Source organism: Euwallacea fornicatus, chromosome 9 (assembly GCF_040115645.1).
Source record: "Euwallacea fornicatus isolate EFF26 chromosome 9, ASM4011564v1, whole genome shotgun sequence".
Classification (NCBI taxonomy): Eukaryota; Metazoa; Arthropoda; class Insecta; order Coleoptera; family Curculionidae; genus Euwallacea; species Euwallacea fornicatus.
In genome coordinates this window covers 2,339,351-2,366,804 of record NC_089549.1, presented here as the reverse complement: position 1 = coordinate 2,366,804, position 27,454 = coordinate 2,339,351, and the positions used below count along the sequence as shown (strand labels likewise).

The 27,454-nt window shown below is 37.9% G+C and overlaps 1 protein-coding gene across 3 annotated transcripts; it reads left to right on the top strand.

Annotated features, from left to right (window-relative positions):
* On the top strand, positions 1-27,454 carry LOC136341340 (scavenger receptor class B member 1-like). Of its 3 annotated transcripts, none has more exons than XM_066286220.1 (6): positions 1-122; positions 22,004-22,095; positions 22,192-22,352; positions 22,406-22,553; positions 22,613-22,813; positions 25,469-27,454. In XM_066286220.1, the coding sequence occupies exons 1-6, from the start codon at positions 56-58 to the stop codon at positions 26,426-26,428; spliced, it is 1,629 nt and encodes a 542-aa protein (XP_066142317.1). In that variant the 5' UTR covers positions 1-55; the 3' UTR covers positions 26,429-27,454. The 3 variants fall into 3 exon arrangements, with proteins under 3 accessions (XP_066142317.1, XP_066142319.1, XP_066142318.1); XM_066286222.1 differs by lacking the exon at positions 1-122 and adding an exon at positions 2,546-2,806; XM_066286221.1 differs by lacking the exon at positions 1-122 and adding an exon at positions 21,825-21,936.

Sequence of the window (27,454 nt, the reverse complement as noted above, 5' to 3'; positions counted from 1 at the left end):
ATGGTTCTTATTATTTTATGTGTATGAAATAGGTCCTGCATGAGTGTTGCTTGTGATGTGTCTGCAATGTGGAATTATGAACCAATTATATGCGTTCAGGTCCTTCAAGAGCATACGTAAAGGTCAGTATAAAGAGCATAATCAATTCTAACGCATCTAATTTAATGAAAATACTACGGAGAAGAAGAGTAGAGAGCAGAAAAGAGAGATTGTTTTATAGTTTTTGTCTACTCATGGAGCTCATAAAATTTTGGAAATTATTTTCATTTGATGGTGGATACTGCCCTGATATCTAAGCATTTTGTTCCTTGAACTATTGCACACAAATATGATCTTCAAGCAAATGTATCAAAACATGTTAAAAATAAGTGACTTTGCACATACGCACCGGGTGTCTCTGACAAGTTGAGACCTTTTTAGATTTTTTTGTTTTTGCCAGTTAGGCATAGAACCCTTAAACTGCATTTTTATTAATCGTGAATTATTTTTTGAACACGCTCTTCATCACATTCTCTAAAAAATATATATAATTTTAGTAAGTGACTAAAGCGAACTCCTCTTAATATATTGGGCATTATGGTTGATGATAATATATTACTGCCCGAGACGTTAAAGGTATATAACACATAATATTTTTAACAGCAAATATTGAAATATGAAAAATATAACGGATAATACATACATATCTGCGACATACACCAAACACTCTAAAAGCTATAAAATTTTTATAATGGCCAGTCGTGTAACAATGTTCTTTGGGCAAACGTTACATCATTGCTTTTGTGTAACCAGCTAAGAAAAGCATTTTTCGCGTAACGCCCAGAGTTTTGTAAGTCCCACTTTTCGTAACTAAAAGTCCATACTCCAGTCAGAAGTTATTTTACGCTTTTCTGATCAGAGCAATTCGGTATTTGCATTACATGGGAGGAAAAGGGTACTTTTCCTACCGATTATAATATTAAAGTCTAAGGTAAGAGGGGAATGATTTAGGACCCTCTATCGCGCTGTAAAGCGGCTTTACTCCCAGAAATGAGGAAGGAAAATCCGATTTTCTATATAGAGATTCGGAAAAAATTATTTACTGATCCCAAAGATTTTCATATTCAAAATTTCATTTTCTGAGGTTCTTGCACTGATCTAAGCTTTCTCAAGCTTGTTTGAAGAGTATCAATTTTGTTTTCCGGAAGTATTAAAGTTTTCCAGCATTTTTGAGCTTTTCATGAATTATTTGCAATTGATCAATGTTGAGGAAGTTTATGCGAATTTTCGGTGTTTCTCAAAATTGCCGAGGGGTTTATGGGGATCGTTGCGGGAATCGGGGTTTTAGATGATTGTCTGGCCATTTCCTAGAAGTCTGAAAAATATTCTCTTTTACTCTTCATAAGATTCCAAACTTCCCAACACTTTATGGGTTTTTGTTATTTTCCTAGGTGTCCCGATGAACATCGGCATTTTGACGATTTGATTGATTTGAAAATTTTGCCCCATGAACACTCAGATATTTGAAATTTTCGGAGATTTTTACAGCTTTTCATGGCTACTGAAATTAATTGACTAATTTTTACCGATCAGGAAGTTTTTCAGTGTGACAACTTATTGGATCCGTAAAAATTGATTATTTTTAAGGTTCCTGCAATTTTTTAAGGATTCTTTTGGATAGTTTCTTGGGATTTTTAAATGATTTTTGGATGTTTTCTAGATTTTTTATTGTGGTTCTTGCAGCTTTAACAGTGACATTGAGATACCCTACTAAAAACGCTTTCTAGTGGTAGCTGAACGAGCTTTTGCACATCTGGGCCTAGGGATGAAATTAATGTCGTCCCGTTAACCTTAACACCAAGCTAATTTATTATGCATAGCAGCAAAGGGTCTGATCGATAACAAAATTAGTCATTTCTGTCTCTGTCAATGAAGAGAAATACGGTAATGATAGCAATATTTTTTGTTCGATGAAGTTGAGCCCCCAGAAGACTGCTGTGGTTTCTATTAGATCTGCTCATCGAGGGTCACTTAAACTCAATTAAACAGAAATGGGCCATGTCGAAAGTGCGTTGAACCTGAAGGACAGCGACCTACTGCTGGTGCAGCACTAAATGTATAGCTAAACATGAAGGTCCAAAAGGCCGTGATCTTCTAAAAATAATTTGATTACTACAGAATTTCATGAATGATGAAAGTATTTAAAAGCCCTAAAAATTAGGGAAATTAATGTTTTTCATCGCTCAGCGTCCGAGGGTTGACATTTTCCTTGACTTTAGAAAAGAAAAAAAAATCCTCTATAACACAGACACGTATTCTCCACAATGAACGTCGTAAAAACAACATTTTGCTGTATTTTCATTAACTTCACCTAAATCCATCAACTTATGCAAAATTTCCAATGCCACCGGCATGCAGACACAGTGACATTGATCTTGAAGACGCAGATATTCAAAGAGGAACCATACCAGCAATGGTAGCACTGACGTACCCAGATGAATTATTTCTTCCCCCACCATCATCATAATTTAAACGCTCGATTTTAAAAACGATTCTTCCTATCTTTTTAGTGATAAACATTGAACACCCTGTGAATCGAATACATGTTATCATTGAGTGACTTAGCCACAATACTGTTAATATTGTAATTTTGTTGTATCGAAACAAGTACCTTCTCAGTTGTTTACTGTCGATGAGCGAGGTTTTATGAGGGACTTCGTTTTGAAAAGTTGTGACTTCTCGTGCTAAAGACTGAACTTTGAGTTTGAGCTATTGAGGGAGGCTCGCGTCTTAGTGAAAATGGAGTTACGGTACAGATTGAAAACAAGTAAGTTGTTAAATATTGATGTGTGTTGTAAAAATGTGTTTGTGGAAAATCATGTGTTTCAGAAGAAAAACGTTTTCATTTAGTGTTAGAATTATCTCAGACAGAGTTTTTCCTTATGATTATTTTCAGGCATATTGCGCTTTTAGCTACTTCAAAATAGGGATTTTTTGGCAATTCATGATAAACCTGCAGTAAAAGAGATTATTAGTGGCAGTAACTCCACCGTTAGTTTGACTTTCACTATTTTCAGAACAGATGAAGTGTTATGTACAGGGTGGCGCCTTTTCGTTGGGGTTATGGGGTATTGGCAACACGGTAATTTTACATAGATAAAAATTCATTACACATTGTCCCGCCAATTTTCCAGAGCAAATTTATAAATGTGCTTCAAACCATGAAAAATAGCAAAAAATACTAATAATTCCATAGCTAAAAATGCATCATTTTCCATATACAGGGTGGCAAAGTTTCACATTTTTTCTCATACTTTACGAGGAGATTTTCAACAGTTTTTATAATTCTGTTTTCGTTTAGATTTATTTTTGTCCGAACAAACTCGATTAGGTGTTATGAATTGCCTTGAATAACTGATGACTGAGCCGAATGATTTTCTTCTGTACTTCCCTTACATTCCTGATTTGCGTCGCGAGGGGTCATAGAATTGTCGGTCACCAAATCTTCTGGACGACATTTTTGTTATTTTTTTTTTTTTGAAAACCGGAAAGGTAATTAAGGTCCCAAAAATACCAAATTTACAAATCGCCCTGAACATAAAAAACGAATCAACTTTGCCGTGATGTTATATTAGCATAACGTTACACTTCAAAATCGGAAATGAAAATGTCAAATCAGATTTCACCTGTCCATTACCGTTTTGCCAGTCCTCATGTAAAAGAGTCGAAAAGGCACCACACAGTACAGTCGCACTGTGCGTCAAGAACGGAACAAGAGTCTGTGAAATGCGGAAATTTAGAATATACGAGTAGTATTATGATTGAATGAGCATTCAATTTGCCAAATGCCGCATATATTTAAGTAGTACCTTCAAACAATAATAATCCTAAAAACTATGGGCTTGTGAGATAAAAAAGTGAAGGTTACAATTTTGTTTATTAAAATCACATAAAACAACACAAAGAACTCCTTTGATAATCTTTGACTTTTTTTCCTTGAATTCCTAGTGTAATGAATCCGGTTGTGACATCATTTTACAAAGGTCTCTCCTTGATATTGCTAGGAAAACGAGTAATATCGTGGCACCAGTCGTCCCTACGATACGGCAATCGGTCAATCACAGCACTGCCATGATGCCAGCTGCGAATTCGTGAAACTACTTTTACTTCTAGAAGTTAAAATAGCACTTTATGCGTATTTCATGTGTCAATACCGATGGTGAAAATGATTCACACTGCCAATATTTCATTATTAATCAGGTTTACAGTTTTTGTCTTGGGCCGGACATCTCGCTGTATGGATGCCCGACGCAGTATTTGATTCCCAGGCCCGGCACACATAGGTGGCGCCACCGATAGTTCTATCTGACGGGGCTGCAAAATTTATCTTGAAAATCCTGCCTTAAATCTATTAATTTTTTTCTCGCGTTAATTACGATTTTTTGAAATTGGAATCAAAGGTTATTTTGGAGTGCCATAAATTGCCTTGCAATGTCTGTTTGCTTATCATGATCCAAGTGGTTAATGAAGAATTATGATGAAGTTATCCCTAAGGCCAGGTTACGTTAAGCGACTGGTTAAATGGTAGACAGTTTTGCAACTGTTGATACGAAACCAGAGCACAATCCCCAACTTATGTTTCTAAAGTGGTAAACAAAACTGTAAAATTTTTGTTAATTAAGTCGTGTGATAGGCCTCGTTTTGGGAGATTACTTCTTTTTTCCCTGACCCATTTTCACCTGGTTTGACTCTACTTATGGAATTATTAATGTAAGAAAAAATTACTCTCAGACGCACTGCTTGAAAGCATGTAACAGCATAATACGAAACGAGCATGTAATTACTGTTTCCGGTAAAAAATAATTTATTTTAAGCTGCAACTTGTTGATCAAAAATATCTTCCAATGCCGGGAAACTTGCACAATTTTGTAGATAAAAACCACATTTGAATATTGTTATTAACAAGATGCATATTCGACAGTTATTATTTTATAGGTCACGAGGTTGGTATGTGGGGTGGATGCTATTATTAATGGTCATTACCAGAAATAAGTGGATACAACGAATGTAGTAATTAATAAATTGATAAAGTAGCACAAACCGAAAATTATAATGTTTCAGTGTGTTCGAAATGCATAATTGTCATATAGGTTTTGGATGTGAATGTCGATCGGTGTCAAGGAGGTCCGAGGTACTACCGAGGCACTAATGAAAATTATCAATCAAAGAGCTAATAAAGTTGGGAAGTAAAAGTCCACGCTGACCGAAGTAATACCGCGTCTTCTATAAGAGGGTTTATCTCTAAAATTGACGTCAAATATGAGGAAGCCCGCAACAAGTCCTTGAATCTAGTATAAATCATGAATATGTTAAATTGAAAGTCATTCTGATCTTGTACCTATCTGTGGAAAATTTGCCAATTTTTTAAGGTGACGTAAAGGAATCGTGACCGGGGGCTCCTAATTAATAATAATACATGCAAAGGCTTTCAATACACCTATCATGAACAGTAAAATTTACGGGGGTCGGTCAATAACGGAAAATTGATGAAATAGAGAAGAAAAGGCAAATGTCAATTATTACACAATTATCAACATTGAAAATGGATTATGTGCACTTAGAAGACTTGTTCTTTCTGAGATTTGATACATTCCAAGAAAATCTACAAATTAGTATCGCTTTCACCTAAATAATGATTATTAATTTTCTTATGAAAGGACTCTCTCTAATTAAACTCACTTTTGATTCATTATACATACTTGCCCTTTATCGTATCTTCGAACGGGTCTTCTTTTCAAAAGATCGTTATTCGTTGTGACACTCTATATGTCCTAAAGTGGCAATCGAGCAATTGTCAAAAAATGTGTCACTTTTTGACTTTTTGATTTGAAAAATTTGATATTTTTTGACATTCTTAGATTGAAAAATTTGACATTCTCAGTTTTGAAAATTGGACACTTTTTGACGTATTAGATTCAAAAATTTAAACATTTTTTACATCGTGGTGACGTCCTGGTAGAATGTATGGGGTACATCAATTAATTTAATGGATTTATCTAGTCGGAGCTAAAAAATAGTGCGTCTTTTCGTCATAAACATAAACAATTTATTATCCTACACGTGCCCAATAAACTAGTACTCGGCACAGTCAGGCCACTAAAATTTTAATGTGAGGTTACCTAATAATTTACAACAATAACAGTGTCTCATGCAGGTACTTCTCCGTACGTGTAGGAGTAGATATTTTTGTTAATGGTGTATTTTGGCCTTTAATTACATGTTAATATTGTTAAGAAACATTTATTAACTTGTTGACGTAATTTGTCACAGCTTGATAATGGAATTAGTATTGAATTAAATAGGTTTTTTTGACACTTAATTCTTATGATGATGCATCTAAAATAACTAAAATGAATAGGAGGTAAAATGGCTCATATTGTTGTATATGCAAATTCGAAAATATGAAAATCTCACGTGAAAGTGGAAAGTTGGAAACATACATTCAGGTTCGATAAAAACCATAAAGGAGCGGAAAAAGCTCTGGTGTGGCCACTAGATAAATCTTCATGGACCGGATATAGAGTCATATTTGAGAGTGGTCCAAAAAGAGAGATAATACTAGTTAGTTTAAATAGCGAGTGTGCAAAGGGCTTGGTTGTCTTTAATCAGATGTGTCCCTTTTTAAAATTAGAATGTTAACGTTGTCCAAAAATTTGCGAAAAATATGAGAAGTTTAATGCCTATTCCGACTTTAAGGTTTTTTCCATTTCTGCGGAGTTGGTTTAGCCAAAAGACCATTTCGATGCTATTAAATCTCGTAATTAATTGTCAACCACATTTAACAAAACGTAATTGTTGTCGACATTGTGGTAATTTTTTTAAAGCTTAACTCACGCACTGGTACTATGCAGTACCAGCGCGGCACGCCAATAATTCGCAGAACCACTCGCAGTTGTAATTGTTCATCATTTATATTTTTCCTCGGAAACTGATCACATATAAGTTATTTATGGTGACTTGTCTGTTGGTCTTTTAATTAGGCGTCCATAGTTTCTAAACCGAAATTTAATCGTGTCCTAAAGTACGTGTTAAAAAAAAAAAATTCTCCATGTTAATGTGCAATTTGAAATTGCTGAAAAATTCTACCTCCTCTCACACCTAACGCCGTTTTTGGCTATCAAATCAATTCGGAAGTTTCCGCTTCATTTGCGTTTTATGTACGTATTGCGCGGGCGTGTCTCGCCTCTCATTGGCACAGGCAAAACCTCCTCTAAAACCAAAATTCTGGTGGTTCAATCTAAAAGAAAAAAGTTGAAAAACCTTAATTCTCCCACGTAAATAACTATATTACGTAACAGAATAAAAATTAAAATTTAGACAGTTTTTCCATAAACATTCGGTAGGTATGGGTACTCTTTTGAAAATATCAAAATTATTTAAATCAATTTCGAAACTCTTTAAATTAAATCGTAATAAGTGAATTATCCACAAAAACCTACATTCGACTCTCAAAATGATTGAGAATTCGGCCAAGAATTCACCTGAAAGCTCTAACTCTGACTTTTCATTATGTCCATCCACTCGGTACTTTCCATATCTCACGAAACGAACGAGCCACGAAATTTGTACATTTTTTGATAACTTGTACACAAATGAAAATCAGATAACCGCATTTGAGTTTCTTTTATATCTATTTTTCATGTGCAATACGCTGCTGAAATTTGGCACGATCCTCCTGACCTCCCCTGTACAAGGATTTATAAGGGTATGTCCTCTCGAAACTCACCTCGGGGAGATTGAGGAGGATGGAGAGACTCGTGAGATTCTATTCCGCCCGGTTCGGACCGAGCGGGAGAAAATCTCACGAGTTTTTTGACAATTAACAATTTATATACTGCGTGGGTCGACATACAAAAAAATACACGCAAAAAATTCAATACAAATTTAGTTTGAAAACAGATAAAGATTAAAAGAAAACTGTTGGTTGATAGGAAATTAAACGTTGGAAATGGGCACAATTTTGCTCGTGTCAAAAATGTAACTTGTCAACAAATTCCTGCCTTACTTTAACGATTGTTTGTGGGTTAATAGATCTGCAAATTTCCATGATTCGACGTAGTATTCTTGCCAAGTTCTCTGGTGGTGTAACGAATTGCTCCGACTTGATTCAGCCCCATAAAAAACAGTCCGGGGGCGTCAAATCGGCAGATCTTGGAGGCCATTCGATTGGACCACGTCGCCCGGTCCAGTCTCCCATAAAATTTTCATGTAGGAAATTAGGTACTGTCAATATTCCTCCAAGCTGATTCTCACACGATCCATGAGAGTAAGTTCCTTTAAGTTAGGCCAATATTTGAAACTGAGATTTTTTCTCTGAGACATCTCTTTACGAGAAATTTGTCTGTTTTTCGGATTTTCAGCGTTTCGGCAAAAATGGATAGAATGAACATGAAGTTACAAATATTACGTGGTGGAAATTTCCAAGCGAATCTGCTTGCGCCCATTCAATGGGTCGCAGATTTTGGTGATTAAGATTAGCGAGGGACAGAGTACTGATGAAGTAAGTGCGTCACGCATCTCCAGGAAGCGATTCCTCGGTCGTTATCCAAAAATGGGCAAGTTTTTTTACCCATTTATTGCGTGTGTTGACTTGTAGCTACTTTTGTGTAAACGTTGAAAATTCCAGCTATTATACAGCAATTACTGCAGTATTTTTATTGCTATTTATCAGCAACAGTAAACAACAAGAAATTCGCTATTCGGGAATTAAAATAAATATGATTAAAAACAAATAAGCGATATCAATTTATATATGCTGTAATTACTAATATTATTTAGAGTGATTGCCCAATCGCACATGTTGTTCTTCTTATATCAAAATTAATGTCCTGTAAAATTCGAAACATGCTAAAAACAGGACATACTTACACCAAACCTGTCTTTTATCAAATCCAATTACTTTATTGCATTTGTAACATATACTCATAATCAAATCAAGTCCCCCTTCTGCACGTATCATTGCAACATCACCTGTTCTGAGCAACTTTTTTGCAATGTAGGGTCTTGTTTTATCGTCCAAGTCTGCTGCCCTTGGTAAATAATTTAGTCCACAATTGGTAATTTCACTAATTAATTATAAAAAGTTGCGCTAATAAAGTTTAAGGCGTATCGTTAAGGTTAAGACCCAAACGAAATAATGGGCGGTTCTGTGCAACTTTTTGGGCTCGCAGAACTATGTCAAGATTCTTGTCTTGTTAAATTTTACGTTACAGGTTGCTAAATTTTGATTTTTCGTTATGATTCGAAATTGTGAGGGCACGTCCTAAATTTGATCGTTTGTTGGTGGTTGACTTGTGGAGGACCTCTTCTATACCCGCGAAGTTAGGTTTGGGTCCGATGAGATTGTGCTCGCTATCCGCGAAAACGTCGACGTCAAGATAGGAAAGTTATTTCGCGAAAGATGCCGTTTGCTTGTAGTCACATTTCATTTGAATGAGGACAACATTTAATCATGTCCTCGTTTTGCCGTTAAGTACCGGCTAAGTTCTGCGAACTAATGATGGAGTGGATGAACACGATTGCTCAAATGAAACCCTCGGATCTGACCTTTATTAGCTTTAAAAAAGTTATTTATTAATGATCGAGTGGTTGGATGATCGATTTAGACACAAAAAACTACACTTTCGGCAAAGTAGACGTCTTCATCGTCATCTATTTTTCCCCTTATTTATTAACCAGGAACTTAAACTTACCGAACCTGAACCGACCCTCGTTGACTTTCAGATTCGGTTATTTTTCAGATCGTTTCATAATGCATCTGGATATCTTTTCTTATTTTCCAGGTACCTCAACAGAAGTGATTTACTTTTAAAATTCCCCGAATAAACTTTTTTCATCGTTACCTTCAAAACTGATCATCAGATTTACATTCGAAATTTGCCCCAACTGCATAGAGGAGTCGTTACTGGGGCTCGGCCCCAGGGATCTCGGTAGGCACACCACGTGATCGGTTGAATTTGGGCAAATTTGCGCAGTTTCAAGTTAAAAAATTACCGCGTGAAAATTTGAAAAATCCTCATGGTTTTCGGAAATACTCGAAAAAAACTAAAATTTCGGAAAAACGTTTTGGCGCTGTCCTCAGACTCTTCACGACGTGATGACGTCATACTTGAAGCTCGACGTTTCGATTTCGGCATCAACTTTGGCTTTTCTTGTAGGTGCCATTTTGAATTTTCCAATTTTCGAATTCAGTGTGTTTTCTTGTTTTTGATGCGTCACATGTTCACATCTATACTTTAACGCAATTGAACTCTTTTTAACGGTTTTATTGAATTTCTCTTAGCGTCGTCTTCAGCTACAAAAGTGGTAAGAATTTATTCACAAACCGTTTTTTCAAGTACAAAAAAAAACTCGATGTGCTAAACATTTATTGCGTTTCGTATCGAGACCTGTAACAAGAAATACCAGCTCAGCATTATTTTCTATTCCTTTTTGGAGATACATCCGAGTTTCTCCTTCGATAAGCGTTAGAGCAGAAGAAATTAACACATCACGCAGTGCAAAAGGTCTTTCTAGCTCTTGAATGGGTGAATTTTGTCCTTTATAAAGCGGACGGGTCGTTTTGTCGAAGGGGAGGGGGCCTCTGTACAATGAAAAGGGGTGAATTGGGGAGCGAAAGGGACCCTTAGGGCCGAATCGCGAGATTAAGCCTTTGCCTTTCTGCTTCCTGCTGAGCTTTGCTCTGCGTGAGCTTCAGCTCACTTCAGTTCTTCGATGAGATTCAGGTTGCTGGCGCAAATGAAATTGATTCGACAGCAGTAGGTTTCTTACTGGAAGGCTTGAGTGAGCTGAAGCTTGTGGTGAGCATGGCGTAAGCCTCATTTAATGATCGGATTTTAACGTCTCCTATCTAGTAAACTCGTTAAAATTAAAACACCTACGTGAATTTTAAAGCATTTTACTAGAATTTTAATTTGGTTGTCTGTGACTAAGTGTTTGTTGTTAACTAATTGGTAGAAAAAGCAATCACGCAATGTAACGAAAACAGAAATTTCCTTTTAATTAACATAAGTCATTGGTTAATGTAAGAATTGTTTTAACAAATTAGAAAAAAGTTTAAGGTCAAGATTAATGTCAGGTGCCAATGATTCACCTGCAATTACGTTATCACTTTAAACGGAGATAGGCTCTAATAGCAGAAACTTAACTTAGTCCCTTTGCTACCCTTACTGGCAATTAAAACTCATCAGAGCAGCATATCAAAGAGATCAGACTTAACTCATGAAAAAGATGGAACATGCGACTTACAATAACATTCGGATTGGTTTATCTATAGAATAAACTGAAGGCTTGAGGTAGCTCAAGGGTAGTTTAGGTCTGCCCGGGAATAGAATTACCCCCTCACGGGGCGTTTGCTGAATTAATCATTTCCTGCGTGTTTTGGGGATTAAAAAAAAAACATCATAAATATTTAAACATATGGTTCTCTGTGTTGCAACCGATTTAATGCGAAGCAATAAATTAAGTGCTTATACAGGATGTCCTAACTAAAGCGGGCTTCATGGTGATGGTTCTGCGAAATTTAGAGAGAAATTCTGAAATCGCCATTCTAATGGTAATCACCGACAGTGACAATTTGCCATATTTCGTATAATTCACTGTGGATGGTTCAGTTCTAAGTTTGTTCCTTCGCTTTCTCTCGTGTAAGTTCTGATTTAAGAATTTGAAAAGCCACATTTGTACGTTTTTTGCTCGTATTCAGCCAACCCCCGTACATACTTCAATCACTAAAAGCACGTAAAGGGGTTGGCTGTGCATATTTTTAGGAAAAACCCTGGAAGACCCTGTGAATTGTGCATAGAGTTTTCTTGTTTTAATTCTCTGAAAGAGTACAAAATTTATATCTTTTGATAATCTGACTCACTTTCAGTCTTTTCTATCGCTTCTAAGTCCTCTGGCACTATCTTTATTTGGCAAACAACCTTTGCAATAAAACATGAACTGATTTTCGAAGAATATGGTAATACAGCACATACTCGATAAGGCAAACCAATTCAGGGCAAGTGTGTTTCACATTATGGAAATGTTTACATTAGTGAAGGTAATTTATGTAATAAACAATTTATTGAAGAAGCGTTTAATACATATACAGTGTGTCCTAGGATAGACGTAATAAAAGGACGAGTCGACGGAAAATGTTTGATTTCTTGATTGGAGGTGGAGTGCTTAGTCCTGCTTGTCGTGAAACTATGGTATACAAAAAATAAGTTGATTCGGTGTTGTACGGGGTGTTTTACAAAAAAAAATGTAAAAATCATGACCAATACAGTGTCTTTCTCCTTCAAGATAAGAAAGAAATCGTCTAAAAAAAGCTGTTTAGAATGCAATCTTACATCTCCGTACCCAACGAAATGGAGGTGGCCCCCGAGATGCCCAGACCTTTAAATATTGAACTTCTTTTTATGGGGTCGACTCAATTGGTTTATAATAAATCCCTTTCTCACGATGCAGCAACATTGAAGCAAAAATGATAAATGTTGTTAACTCTTTAACGTTGGAACGTATCCTAAACACTTTTAAGGGATTCAGACGAAGGATCGAAAGATACGCGGATATGGGTGGTGGTTACGACGTTATTACCAAGTGATAAACCCATGGCTGAGTAGTTTGTTTATGGAGCTGAAGTGTCAAATTTTATATTTAGTGTTTGTCATAATGTTTACGCGGTGTTCGTTTCATAAATTTAAATATTTTGTTTTCCAAAAAATGGTTTGATGTTCCTGAAATTTGATAGGCAGATGTAAGATTGAATTCTAAACAACTTTTCTTAGTCGAATTGCTTCGTACCTTGAAAAATAAAGACAATTTATTGGTGATGATTTTAATAAATTTGTTTATAAGCTACACTGTATAACACCGAATTAACTCATGTTTTGCATTCCAGAGTTTTGCAACAAGCAGGACTCAACCCCCAAATCTCATTCACAAATTCAAATTTCTTTTATCCATTTGTCCTCTCGTTACATCTATCCTGGAACACGCTGCATACAGGGCGTTCCTTAACGATGCGCGGAGATTTTAAGATGGGATTCGGTTTGCAAAATAATGATGATAGTTTGTTACATAAAGTATGGTCCAAAAAGGCTTCGTTAGGAAGATGCGGACTCGCAAAGTTAAAAAAAAATGGAACTTAATGAATGTTTCCGAAACTGCTTGAGATATTTCGATGAAATTTGCACGTTGGAATGAATTGTATTGTAATAATGAAGTGGAATCTATAACAAAATAGACAAAAATTCTAATGTAAGTATTTTTAAATTAGAGGGAAATGATCTGCAATTTTAGTCTTCGCAACTGGGCGCTCAGCGCCGTCTTCACGGGCCTGCGCCCGTAATTCGAGGACTAACATATTCTGGTATGAGACTTTTTTCTTTCAATCCAGTCCAAAGCTTTGTTAAAAACTTGTATAACTCGCACGTCAGTCGCCACACATCTATCATCAGTGGCAACGACCTAATAGTCCTCACTGTCCACATCTTCCTCCTGATTAGCATAATTAGTCTGCTTGTCTTCGTTCCATAAATTAATGTCAACTGGGGCGCAAAAAACGTTGAGATTCATTATCTTCTATAAATCAAGAACATCGTCATTGGATTGCGTCTGTTTCCTAATTAGGTTTAAAGAAACGTCATCTTCATCTCGCTCATCGGTACAAACGAGACTGTTCCAACGTTTTTGAATAATTTTCCAATTAATTGTATTCAAGGCCACATGCAAATTTAACACAGCTTCTCGTGATGTTAATTGTCGCCAAGAGCTGTTTACGTTAACGAGCCGGAGGGCGGATTTTCTGTTCACGTTAACGCAATGTTTCCGTTATGGCGCGGCCACACTATCGAGCGTCTGCCGTATTGGAAACGAAAAGTGGAACTAGAAAATGAGAATATAGAATTGGACTATAATGTACCTTATTTGGACTAAATTAAAGCCGAATCAATTAAATTGTTCCAAAGTCGATTCGCCACTACAGCTTTGGTTGTACGATGATTACCGCTCATTGTCGTTTCCTTAAATTACTAGTCGAAATTAAACTGACCAACTGACATCATTCTTGGATAAAAAAAATGCGTCAGACATGTCACTGCATATTTTATCGGGCCTTACATGTGTTTCTATATGACGCGATTCCAATTTGCGTCGAAACTGTGGAAAAACTTGAATTTTATCAAATTACTGTAAGTTGGTGTTTTGTCGGCTAATAATGGGTGGTTGTTACCATGTTGAAAAATTCGAACCACTGGGAAAGTATGTTTGCATGCTAAGTATCGCCTCATCGCGTTTGATTTATCTATACTACAAAATTAAAGCTCGCTTTCCTATACCTGTAGACTACAAGTTAACATTCAACCCAGAAAATGGTAGTGTCGGAAGGTATGACTTATCCACAGACGATTAGGAAAATTCTAAAAGCTTGAAGTGAATACTAGGACATCTAAATTATATCGAGTTTAATACTTCAATCACTAAGAAATTTTAAATTAAAATACTCAGATGCTCCGGGCACTAATCTAAGAACAACCCTCCACCACGAAGATCGTGCTTGTTGATTGTATGCTGTGTCTCAGGTCGTACTCCGTTCCTCTCCGGGTATATAAATCGATTTGTTATGCCGAATCTAAGATGCATTTCGAAGTTCTTCTCCTGGCTCCGAATGGTTAGAAATGCATGAAGTGCCCTTTTAGAGCCCACGAAGCTTTCCCGTGCGTTAATTTTTACATCCTAGGAAGTCCGCGTTCAGAAAACACGCCAACAAAGCATTACAGTGCAAGGCAAGGAATCCCATTTTCTTCCTTATTTTCCATAATTGCTTCGCAGCGCATGCCAAGGGTACCCTACTTTCCTCTTCTCGGAATACCTTCCAAAATATTCACATGTGCACCCACACAAACTCTACATATATTTTCTAGATTCAGCTTAAATTGTTTGGTCGCCACTGGTCACTTCGTTCAAATGATCATGTTTTTCGCAGTTCGCTCAATAGCGCCAATAGCACCCCTCAACATAGGGAAGGTGCTTATTTGCAGTTGTTGTTGGTGTCCTCTCGAGGAAACTCTTTTAAAGACGTCCGGTCACGTGCTTTGACCACCAGATATTGTGGGATTCTTCGGGGAGCCTACCTACTAAAAACCTCATGTTTCCCTTTGCCACAGCTTACAACGACCCGGGATTGTCCCTGGGGGACAAATCGTTACTGTCGCGAGGACTCGACTGTCAGTTGCTTTTATGCCCGGGGTGGTGGTCTCTCTTGAGTAGCGCAGTCCCTGCGCCCCTTTTTCCTAGCCATCGCAGAAATGACATTGCCATAGCAATCCCCTTTTCCCCTGTGTCAACATCCCTTTGATGAGGGATGTTGAAGTTAGGTTGTTCGCGTGTTTTTTTTAGCACCTTTCGCTTAACTTGGGATAACGGGTATTGGAAAATGTAATATTCTGAGGAATCCGCAGTTCCGGCCATTCGGGCCTGTTTTCTCTATTCTGTGAGTCTTGATGCTACTGCAGTCGCAGAGTATCCGAGTTAAAGACGCCTACATTTGCATAACGTCCATAGCACTGGGTTAGGGATCAATCGCTTGGTCTACTACCGCCTTGCCGCCAGTTGTGCCCCTCGTGTTTACCACTTCTGGATGGTCGTTTCCCTGGCCTCACGCCTATTTGTTTCCATGGTCCAACGAAGAGCCCTGAGAATGAAGCACTCCTGCAGTAAAAGGTCGATTGGTGGGGGGTCTGATTTTTCTCTAGGGACACCGTAAGGGCTTTCCTTTGGACGCTCGAGAGTATCTGCGTGTACTTTTCGACCGTAACTTATACCTCCCCAAATGGCCGCGGGACCTTCCGCGGCCATTTGGGAAGATATAATTTATCCCGAAGAATATTCCTCGTTTCAACGAAGTCTATCGTCGGCATCATCCTCTGAAGCTGCGTTTTGAAGTTACCTTAGCAACGACCCATGGTGGTACATATTTCATCCGAATGGAATTCTCTGAGAAGGGCTGTCTGGCGCCTATTAACTTTGCATTGAATAATTTCACGTAACAACCAGATTTCTGCATTACATGAAAGATAATTTTCAAGAAAGAAACGAATTTTTTTCAAGAACCTCAAAAAACGAGAAGAGTTTACATAAAAGCGAGCCAAGCAACACAGATTTGGTCGTCATCGAGGAAAATTGGGGAAATTATGAAATCCTGAAAAAAATTGCTGGCAAGGAAAATCAACAGAAGGAAGAAAGGATGTTGGCTGAGCCTTCGCTTTGAGGAACTCAATATTGACATGAGGGGGCAAAGATACAAATCGTCATGAAAAGTGTTTTTTCACCAAGCCCGAGTTCCCGACTTCAACAGAAAGAAAAGAAGAAACAACAGATATAATATTTCCTGAAGCAGTTTCCTCCAGAGCTGACGCAAAATATCCCAATGCCCTTTATGCTAGATGAGTTTAATTAGGTAAAGGAAAAAGTCAAGTGCAGGAAGACTCCAGGTCTCCTTTTTACACCCCCGGAGGCAGTTAAGTATTTGATGTTCAAGTTCAGGTGTTGGTGCTTGACAGTTGGAATATAACTATGTGCCAGGTAGACTTCACTGCTAAGCTGTAGAGGCATGTAAAAGAGACTAAACTGGACGAAGAAATCATAGCTAATGGTGAGCTGTCAAGAAACCAATATGGGGCTATTAAAGGGAGATCCACAAGAGACGCTGCAGGTTAAGTCATTGATATTGGAATTCGAACAAAAATACAAAAGTTTCGTTAGAATTTTGCTCCAAAACGAAGGAGACCGACGGTGCGTTAAAGTCAAAAACTCATTCTATCTGGAATCGTGAATTAAAATTGTTAAGTACATGTAGGGGGTCAAATCAGGACCAACAGGATTAAATATTTTATAGTTTCTCGATCAATTTGAATTCCAGTGAAACGCAGCTAGAGCTTCTAGTTCCAAGACTAAAGGAGCTTTTGCTTATTAATTCAGCATAGAATTCTCTTTCAGAAATTAATTTTTTTCACTTAATTTGGTATTCTTTACGGCAACAGAAGCCACATTAGTAACATTAATATACACAAAACAAAAAACAACTAAACGAAAATTAGATAAAAATGCTAATCTATCTCTCTTAATGAACCTAAGATGCGGTTATTGCGCCATCGGTTTCAGAAAAGAACATTGCTCCAACATAATTATACATGTTTCATGATGTTGATTAATTTTGGAAAATACAGACATTTGACTCAATAACGAGAAAACAGTTTTAAAGGAAAGGTCACAAAGGTTAAAAATAAAAATTTCCAGTTTTAATGGTTTTTATTGTTCATTGAAGAGGACGCGATCAGGGATAAATGATAATGTTGAGATTAGGGATAGTCACTATATTGTCTATAAAGAAAAACTGTTGGATAAATATGTTTTAGTTACTGTAACTGCTTAGGCCTGCATCATTAAACTCGGGTCAATGTGGTAATCGGAGTATCTCGTTAGATGGTCTTACAATCCTTGCTCCATTTAGACCATATTTGTACCGTCCGTATTTTTTCAAATTTTAAATTTAGGCAAGTCCTAAGACCTGTCAATTCTCTAAACGGTTTTATATCGTTTGCTTTTCGATGGGAATTTCAATAAGAGAACAAAACCCTTTGACCGATACTCAGCTAACACCCGTGGCCTCGAGTAATGGCTCGTCCTCATCTTGGTCGCTTTTTTGTTGGCCGCAAAGATAGCCTCAGAACTACCCAACATGGCATGTAGATGGTGATTTTTTTGTTAAAAATTTTCCGATATTACAAAGACATAACCTTAAAAAGCTTACCTCCAAAGTTGATTTTAGAAGTAGATTCTGCTTTGGGAGACTCTGGCCCTTCGTTAACAACTGTGAAATATGAAGTGGCAGAGCTTAAACGCGGTCCTACGAGCTGCCAAAACGAACTCAGCAGTCGTCGCCCCAAGGGGGCGATGGCGTCAGTTTTTGGGGATGCACGCGGTAAAATTTGTCTTGATTATGTCCCTAGAGGAAAGACAATAAGCGCAGAATATTATACAAATCTATTGTAGAGTTTGCGCGAAGACATGAGGAAAAAGGGCGTTGCTTCATCAAGGCAACGCCCCAGTCCACACATCCGTCATGGCGATGGTCAACATCAATCAACTTGGTTTCGAACTTTTCCCTCGCCCCCCCTGCTCGCCAGATTTAACCCCCTCAGATTATTTTCCAAACTCGAAAGAACGGCTCGGCGATAGGGGATTTGTGAATAATTAAATGGTGGAGTTCGAGTTTCATGAAATATTCGAAGTTTCTTACTGTGAACTTCGTATAGAGCAATGCAATAATGTAATATTTTCCAATTTTTTTTTCTTCAAGTGGCATTTCCGGGACAACCCTCCTACGTTTCGAATCATTTCTTAGGCTTAACGCAAGCAGGGAAGGTCTTCGGTTACTTTATTCACAAAACAGGGCCTCTGCGGCTGGGAACTCAGGGTGGCACAAACACGAAACCTCCACTCCAAAATTATCGTCATGACTGAATACTCCTCCATAATGATCTTCATAGAAACTTGGTGAAAGCACCTCATTTCTGATCTGATTTCTGGATCAAGTACTTTCAGCCGTGTAAGACACCTGGTTCTTCATCGGGACAAGGCAGTCGCTTCAGTGACTCTAAAATCTAGATTTTTAGTCTTTGCACGCGTCGTATCTATGTGACCAATGGAAATTTCTTCCAAATATGCAGTGTTCTCGCTAGATTGAACTTCTCATGATTAGTCATTGAACTTTCGAGCTTTTTCGCCTCTAGACGTTTTCCTTATTATTCCTTCATTATATTTTTAACATTCTCCTACTTCGAATACCCGAAAGGCTCAACTCGAATCGCAGCACGTGTGAGAAAAATAGAAAATAGTAAATTGATGTACAATGTTAGGAATTTTTCAATGTTTCTCACAGATAATTACGAGCAAATATGGGTTTTGTTTGTTTAACAATAATTCGTTGGTTTTTGGCGCTTCTTAACGGCGCAATTGTTTAATCAGTATTCGCCAGTTTGCGTTTTATAGATTTTTTGCAATTTTGCAGATCTCATGGACGATATTGAAATCATAATTCCACTGATAAATATTTCCTTAGTACCGTATTCAAAGTCTCTTAGTGTTTGCGTTCGAAATACCACAACGTGCTACAAAAGCAGATGATAAATGAAGAATCATTACAGACAATCATAACATCATAATACTCAGAATTTTACCGAATCTATTAGCCTAGATGATCCTTGACCAAGATACACGTGCCTACCTGACTTCTTCCTTGAGGTTTTTTCATATACGGAGCTTTAAATGATACTAAAACGTTCACATTATCTTCAATCATCTCATAAAACAGCATTCAGGTTATCTGAGATGTGATTAGTTATTTTTTTGTTTGCTTGAAAGATTACAAATGGTTTTAAGAGGCCATGAAAGTTCAAGAATACGAAAAAAAACTACAACTACTTCTCTCTGTGTTACATTCATAAATTAAGCAAAGCTCTGCAGCATCTGTGTCCTTAACTACGTCAATAAGTTCATCAAAACTGGTCTTTTTTTTAGTGGAAGCAATTAGCAAAAAAGGCTCAAGGTTAGATTCACCGTCAATTCATCCATTCCCATGAAGATAAGAGATTTGCTTGTAGTTTATGTCAGTGACGTTGAATACCAACGGTTCTTGATGAGGGCAATAAACTAGCCTAAAACAGTAATAAAATGCTCTATAATGTATGTCTGAAATTCCACAGGATGTCTCGTATTTTTAATCGTTGATAGCTTTAATCTGATTTACTGAACGTCATAACATACGGCACGAGATTAATTCTTAACGAAGACATGAGGATTATGAATTACGCTTTGCGTCAGTGTGAACGAGGGTTATCAAGAAAACTGAAAAATTTCTTACACGATAATAAATTCGTGTAACATGTAACGGGGAAGAAAGTGCCAGAAATTTATGGTACAACTGCCCTAGCACTGCCGTATTTTTTGGTTCAAGATTGTTTAATTAACAGTTTGCTTAATGAACAAAATTAATTAACTCAGGATGAATTATTGCTACAACCCAGACAACAATTGCTGGATGGATACGGGGGACGTCTTCTATGTTATACAGGGACACGGATGGCGGCGCTACGCAACTGTCACTAATAAAATTCAACTTCAATCTTCAGCAAATCCAAAGTTCCGGTGCGACACGTATAGTGTTACATGTCAAGTGAATTTTCAAAGGTGACAAGTTGTCCGGACAATTTTCGAGAAAATTCGAAAGTCGTCAAAAATTTTCGAAAAAACTCGAAAGGTGTCAAAAATTTGTGACAACTTTTGATGAGAATTATTTAACCGAAAATATCTCTCCGAGTTTGTTTCTGTTTTCGGTAATGACGCGCCGGACAATTTCTTCTCGTTGGTGGAAGTACGCCAAAAACGGCAGCCACTCAGAGAAATGTCGACGTTGTGCGCAAGCGCATCAAGGAGGATTGACACGTGACGTGTCGCGAAATTGAAGGATCATTGGGGATTTGAATTTTTTTAAAATCCATGAAGATTTACCGATAAAAATTCAGTGTCCTGCTGGGCACCGCAGCTGTAAAGAGCTAGGAGCAATTGGTATCAAACACCAATAGCGAATTTACTCATATGAATCCGAAAATCAGTGCCAGTCGTCGACTTGATTGAAGAAAAATTGACAAAAGCCATCCCTTCCCGAAGGGTATCCAAACAGACCGTGGCGATATTTGCAGGCTACGTATCCAAATTTCCCCTGCAAGATCAAAGAACTGTTACTGGCGATTGCTGTAGAACCATTCGAAGTCATCGCTGAGCTTGGAAGAATTAACCCCAAACGACGAAGCACCCTCCATCACGACAATGGAAACTCTCACACAGTTCGCAAGACAATTGAATTTAAACGCGGAAATCGACGCAACGAAACGTTGAATTCTTAGACAGTCCTCCGTGCTGACCGGACCTGAGTTCCAGCGATTTAGTCACTTTTCCGAAAATCAATAACTTACTGCGTGGTCTTAAATTCCACTTCAAAAAGATAATTTTGACAGTACCAAAGCAGGGGGAAATAACTGCTTCCAGAAATGGTTTCATGGAGAGTGCATCGATCTTCGTGCCGTGCACTTCGAGAAACAATAAAGACTTTAAAAGCTTCACAAATATTATTGTGGAGTTTTGCTTGTGTGCTTTATAGTAAAGTTGAAGTAGCTTGAAATAGTTAAGGGAGAAATTGGGTTCCTTGATTGCAGAAGCATGGAACGTGATTTAGAGAAGCATTAGCCATTTCCTTGAGCGAATCGTTTCTGTTAAATTAGGGATGAGGTTCTAAATTTGAAAGAAACTAACTTAGCAACGCTGCGTCTCTTACACTTTCAGACATCTCCCCGAGGAGAACAACGGATCAAGCTTAAACGTGCTGTAAAATCGCGCTTTTGTGAAACAATAAATTACACGACAATTATGTGATAAAAGTCTTGCCGATACCTGCAACTTTATCTCATCGTTAAATGAAAAATTACAGCACGCGCATGTATTACTACATTTGCTCTCTGCAATTCTCCCAGTTGGACTAAACTACCTCAAGTTAGAAAGTATTCTGTCATGCTTGATTTTCAATTAACACTAACAATACGTATAGAAAAATTGCAGAAACGAGTGTTAATCTTGATTTTTCTAGACGTATTATAAACAATCTTTGATCTAATTATCAAGGCCATCAATGCAAAATAAATAAATAATAACAAATAATTAGTATGCAATGTTGTTCTGCGAGGAAATTTATTGCAATTTAAATATTATTTGATTAGTTGTTTAATGCATTCTACGGCTATTGTTCTTTGAACGAAATGCGGATTTTTTTATTCAGTTCATGTGGCAAACATTGCTCAGGTGTGAGATTTTGACGAAGCAGCAAGTGCGCTCTTCCAGTTTCGTAATTGTGCCTTTTTGTTCACAGGCGTAATATCTCTGGTAGCTGTGGGATTGCTGATGGTCTGCACGTCTACGTTGATGTTCGTCCACAATCCACGACAGACCCTGATTGGCATGGTAAGCCGTTTGTCTAATCTAAAGTCACCGCGTACTCACTGCTGCAACGTGCGACAACCGCAAAGGAATCTCTTACCTAAATCTTCTCCCTTCTAGATTTTAAATCTCTCAGAAGGAAGCCTGTTCTTTAACCTCTGGAGCAACCCTCCTTACGAAGTATTCGTCAAAGTGTACATGTTCAACATCACCAATGCCAAAGAGTTCCTCAGCGGCAGCGAGAAGATGAACGTCAGCGAAGTTGGGCCATATGTTTATCGGTAACCTAATTTATTGTTAAATTAATTTAGTTCTCCAATTATGGACATTTCAGAGAGGTTTTGACCAACGAAAATGGCACATTGAACAGCACAGATGGGACAGTCACGTATTACCCCCATAGAGAGTTCTTCTTCGTTCCAGAGAAATCTATTGGCGATCCCCATGAGGACCACATGATGACCACTAACATCCCGCTAGTTGTAAGTCATAGAAACCGGCCTTAAAGTTATGATAAAACATATTGTGGTGTGATTTATAGGGTCTTCAAGCATTTGTTTATGAAAAGGGATTTTTCGCCAGCTTGGCTCTAACAACTCTATCGAAAACCTTAGCATCGCAGCCTATTAAGAACTTGTCTGTCCATGAGTATTTATGGGGATATAAAGATACATTGCTCACGTATGCAAACACATTTTTGCCCCATTGGATCGATTTCAACACCTTTGGGATATTTGAGAGGGTGAGTACAGCAGATACAAAAACATAGAGAGATATCAATTTAAAGAGAGAATGTCGTCACGGAATATGAATTAGACGAACCAAATACTATTATTCTTGGTTTAAGCCAGATCGGCCTTAAGAAGCAATTTTCTGGCGTTTTTATTAATTGTAGGCCTAGACTGGGTGGGGCACGTGTTCCACAGATTTCGGTAATCAATTCTGGTAAAATCGCATAATTCAGTTTAAGTTCAATCACTAAACTTCCATTGGGATTCCATTAAGTTCGGACTCATCCATTTTTCCTTGGATTACTGCCAAGACCTTTAGAGCAGAAAATTCATTATTACTCGAATTGATTACGAAGGGCACTTATCAGGAATTTTACCTAACCCGAATTACTGATCACTGAGAGCAAGTTTAAAATGAGTTTCACGAACCTGAGCCGACCCCAGCAAAAATATTTGGGGCTCTGAAGAGGCGACAATTAATTGTTATAAATAATTTATATTAACTTTAGTCACTGGATTTTTCAGAGAAATGAAATGAACCTACTTGGCGTTTTTTCGAGGAAAATTTAAGATAATCGACGAACTATATCTGTCTCTGTTCAGCAATTTTTGGGATTTTGAAGACTTCGGCAAAATATTGGTCTATCGCGAGCTCACATTATGAAGTAATGTTCAGGGATTTTTACAAACCTGAACTTATGGGACTGAAGAGATTTATGATTTATCTAAACTTCTTTTGAACAAGATTTTATACTTGTTATTACTCAGTGTTTATAGCGTGTCCCAAATGCTTTCAAATCTCTCTCACCTACACTCTCGAGTATAAGATGAGAGTCACCCCATAAATCGCATTTAATTAGTTTGTTCCAATTTCTTCAACCTATAACGCAATTTACTAACTTTATGTGCTGATTTTATCATGATTTTTCGAATGAAAAGGAATTTTTGACGTAGCTACAAGAAGTAAAAATAACGAAATTAAAAAAGATGCATTTATCCCGAACATGAAAGTTTTCGCGAACTTCACTACCGAGTATTTCTTTCTCTACCAATGACAACAGCTTGTAGACAACCAGGTATGCTGTGAATTAGGTTCTGGATCGAATTCTTACTCCAGCATTTCGCGAAGCTTCTTGAAATTTCTAGAAGTCGGCACATCTCAAACACGCTCTATCGGATTCAAATCCGGACGTCGAGCAGTCCAGACAAATCGCGCCATTTGGACCTCATCCAGAAAAGCTGTAAACATGTGCGCAGTGTGGGGCCGTAAATTGTCATGCGTAAAGATTGAGTTCTCTTCAAAAATAACCGGTGAATATGGTCTCCTAGAACCCCTGCCAGGCACCTGTGCGCATTCAGATGCCCAGTTTGGATGGAGACTACTTCAGACGAAATTCTTCTCCATCGATAACTGAGCCTCCACCAAATGGAAGCTGTTCAGCAATTCACGTTTGGGCATATCTCTCGCGCGGTCATTGCTACACTCTTTCGATGCGAATCATCGGAAAATGATACGCGACTCCAATTCTCTATGGTTCGAGCGAAGTGTTTTGGTCTCAAATTCGACCCAGCAATCCAGTGTTCACAAGAAAGCGAAGGCTCTGTGACTCGAATTCGAGAGGACAGTCCAGCAGCTCGAAGTCGCCTCCTAAGTGTCCAGTCCCCTATTTCTCACTTCTTGCAGATGAGTTTGAAGGAAAACTGCCGTAGCTCTAGCTGTTGTAGCTCTTCCTCGTCCTGATCCGGGTCTTCGGGTGAGCAGCTCAGGCTCTTCATGCCTCTGAAACACTGGTTGCACTCTAAACCAACTTACACTAGAATTTCTAGTAGTTTCTTGCCATCCGCAATCATCTTTCTTAGCCTCCACAAAGCACAAAATGACAATAATAATGAAACCAGTCGTAGAATTCGCAATAGAGAGATAAAAGCACAGAAAAAAATGCTGATAAAGCATTCTAAGCATTTTGGTACGAGGCCGCGTTTTTGTCGAAGGCGCTCATCGAAACACGTGATAATTGTTTAAAGTCGTTTTAGATTTCGAAGAGAAGCCATCCTAAGCTGGAAAAATGCTCCCCTGAATTTATTTGTACAGGGTGTTTCAAATTCGAAGCCCTACCCATTTTGTGAGAAGACGGATGGGCTTAGCAAAGTAATTTTTCTATCACATTAAATATGACTACGTAAGCTAAAATAAACGCTAAAAACATTAAAAATCGCAGAGCGCCGCTCGTCGTCGCGACGCCGACGATATTATTTTTTTTTAAATCATAGCCCTTTTTTCCCAAAAATGTGAACATAAAGACATTCCAAACAGGTTTTGTATAAAAAGTTTTTTGAAATTTGTAATCATTTAAAAGCTACAGGAGAAACAACTATTAACATATTGGGTAAATACTTTTTATACGACACAGCGTCGGAGTCGCGACGCCGACCGTCGCTTTTCAAATTTTGATGTTTTTAGCATTTATTTTAGTCTACGTCCTCTTATTTAAGGTTAAATGTGGTGAAAAAATTACTTCGCGAAGCTCGTCTGTTTTCGTATAAAATTGCTGGGGTGCCGAAGTTGAACGCCCCTGTACAAAGTTCGAGAAATTTCTCAAGTGATCCTAATTTAACGCTCGGGAGTGTAGTTTTGATCAATACATTAATTTCGAATTTCCTTTCAGCTTATGAGCAAAGACAACGGCAACGTAGCCACCATCGTCAACGAACCTAAGAAGTACCACTCACCAACTGAGAGCCTCTTTACAGAGACTGAAAAAAACTTCCAATATCACATCGCCAAGTGGAACCACTTAGCCAGTCTGAAAGACTGGGGATACGAACACTTGTCTCCTGAGGAGGTGACGAAATGCCACTTGGTAGAAGGATCTTTCGATGGAACTATCTTCCCCAGAAACATTAAGCCTAACCAAACCATAAAGCTATTCCGCAGGGCTTTCTGCCGTCCAGTTCAACTGGCCTTCGTCAAGGAGATGGTGGGCGAATATGGTTTCAGGCAGTATGAGTACCAATTTGCAAAAGACGTATTCAATATCAATGAAGAAAACAAATGTTACTGCTACAAGAATAACTGCATGAACGGCTTCCAAAGCATAGCTCCGTGCTATTATGGAATACCAATTTCGTTGTCTCAGCCCCACTTCCTCAACGTTGATCCAAAAATGGTCCAAACAGTGAACGGATTGAACCCAAGTGTTGAAAAACATGGTAGTGTATGTGTGATTCAACCTGAACTTGGGATTCCCCTAAGTGGGAGTATGAAGGTGCAAGTTAATTTAGATGTAAGAAATACTATGGCCAACCATGTCGTAGCCCCGTTCAACGGTCTGCAAGTTCCACTGTTCTGGTTGGAGATAACTACCACAGATTTACCCTCAATAGTGATATTCCTGTTGTACTTGCTTTGCAATGTATTGCCAGTTGCTTTGGAAATTGCCAAGTATCTCCTTCTCTTGGGGGGTTTAGCGTTGGTTTCTGGATCAGCCCTTTATACTTTGGTCAGGACTAAGGTTCAAATTCCCGCGAGTATTAGTCTGGGCCATTCAGATTATACATCCATCCCTATTATATCTATACCCAACGAGTTCATAGATAAATGTGAAAAGAGGTTCTCTCTTAAATAGGTAATGGCACTTTTGCCATAAGATATTATTAATGAGAAAGATGTACAAATATTTCTCGGTGATATAGAAGCATCATTGGTGGGTCATTAGAGGTACTTTGATCGTTGATATTTTCGCCACAATTTACATGGCCATTAGAGAAGTGAGTCTAGTATTATAATGGCTCAGGTGATTCAGTTTTAACACTAGTTGTATAAGAGTTGGTACAGTCGAATCAAAACTGGCACCTCCATCAGTACCACCTTTCCGAGCCTTGCCATCAGAATCCAATTGAGCAATATTCCATTCTTGTGGGTTGGTTTAAGTACCATCAGATAAATCGTCTTTCACGCAACTGGCCCTTAATGTCGTTTATTGGCTGTGAGAGAGTCAATTCGTGTGGATGAATGCGTTCCACGGGGCAGGGGCCCACGTTTTTCAGTTGCTAAGCAATAAATAGTTTATAGTAGAATTCACGTTGTAAGTATTTCTTCATGCAGGAATGCCAATATATCCTTGCCTGAATAATGTGATGATGCCTAAAAATGCATTTTATAGGGTGTGTAAGTTATCCCACCTGTGCGTTCAGGACAGGCCCCTGGGACATATTCACCCTTAATCAGTTAATGGTTGATTGTCGTTGATTTATAAGTTTATTTTATCGGATTAAGAGGGGCGGTAGCTAACTGAATCATAAGTCAGTTCCACTTAATATTACTGTCAAATGAGTAAGGAACTTAAATGTGATAGATCCCTAAGAATACTTAAATTTGTCAGGTATGTGGAAAAATATTATTTTTTAAGCATTAGATAGAAATTATTGTAAATAGAGACTGATTTAAGTTTTTAAATGAAATAGAGGTAGTTTTACTGTAAATATTATGCTACTAATTTCATACGCCAATTTTTTAAATTTAAATTAAGGGAGTAATTTACAAAGTAGGGTAGTTAGAAGGTTTGTGGGCTCAAACGTGTAGAGCTACGAGTTTGTCAATAATTTCTGAGTGCTCAATATTTTTAAATAAAGGAATATTTTTGGAACGCCAA

Bases quoted from the DNA above. Each gene is read 5' to 3' on its own strand.
- LOC136341340 (XM_066286220.1), top strand. From the start codon at position 56: ATGTGTCTGCAATGTGGAATTATGAACCAATTATATGCGTTCAGGTCC. The intron at 123-22,003 runs GTCAGTATAAAG...TTTTGTTCACAG, and splicing joins CTTCAAGAGCATACGTAAAG to GCGTAATATCTCTGGTAGCT. The intron at 22,554-22,612 runs GTAAGTCATAGA...TGTGATTTATAG, and splicing joins CCACTAACATCCCGCTAGTT to GGTCTTCAAGCATTTGTTTA.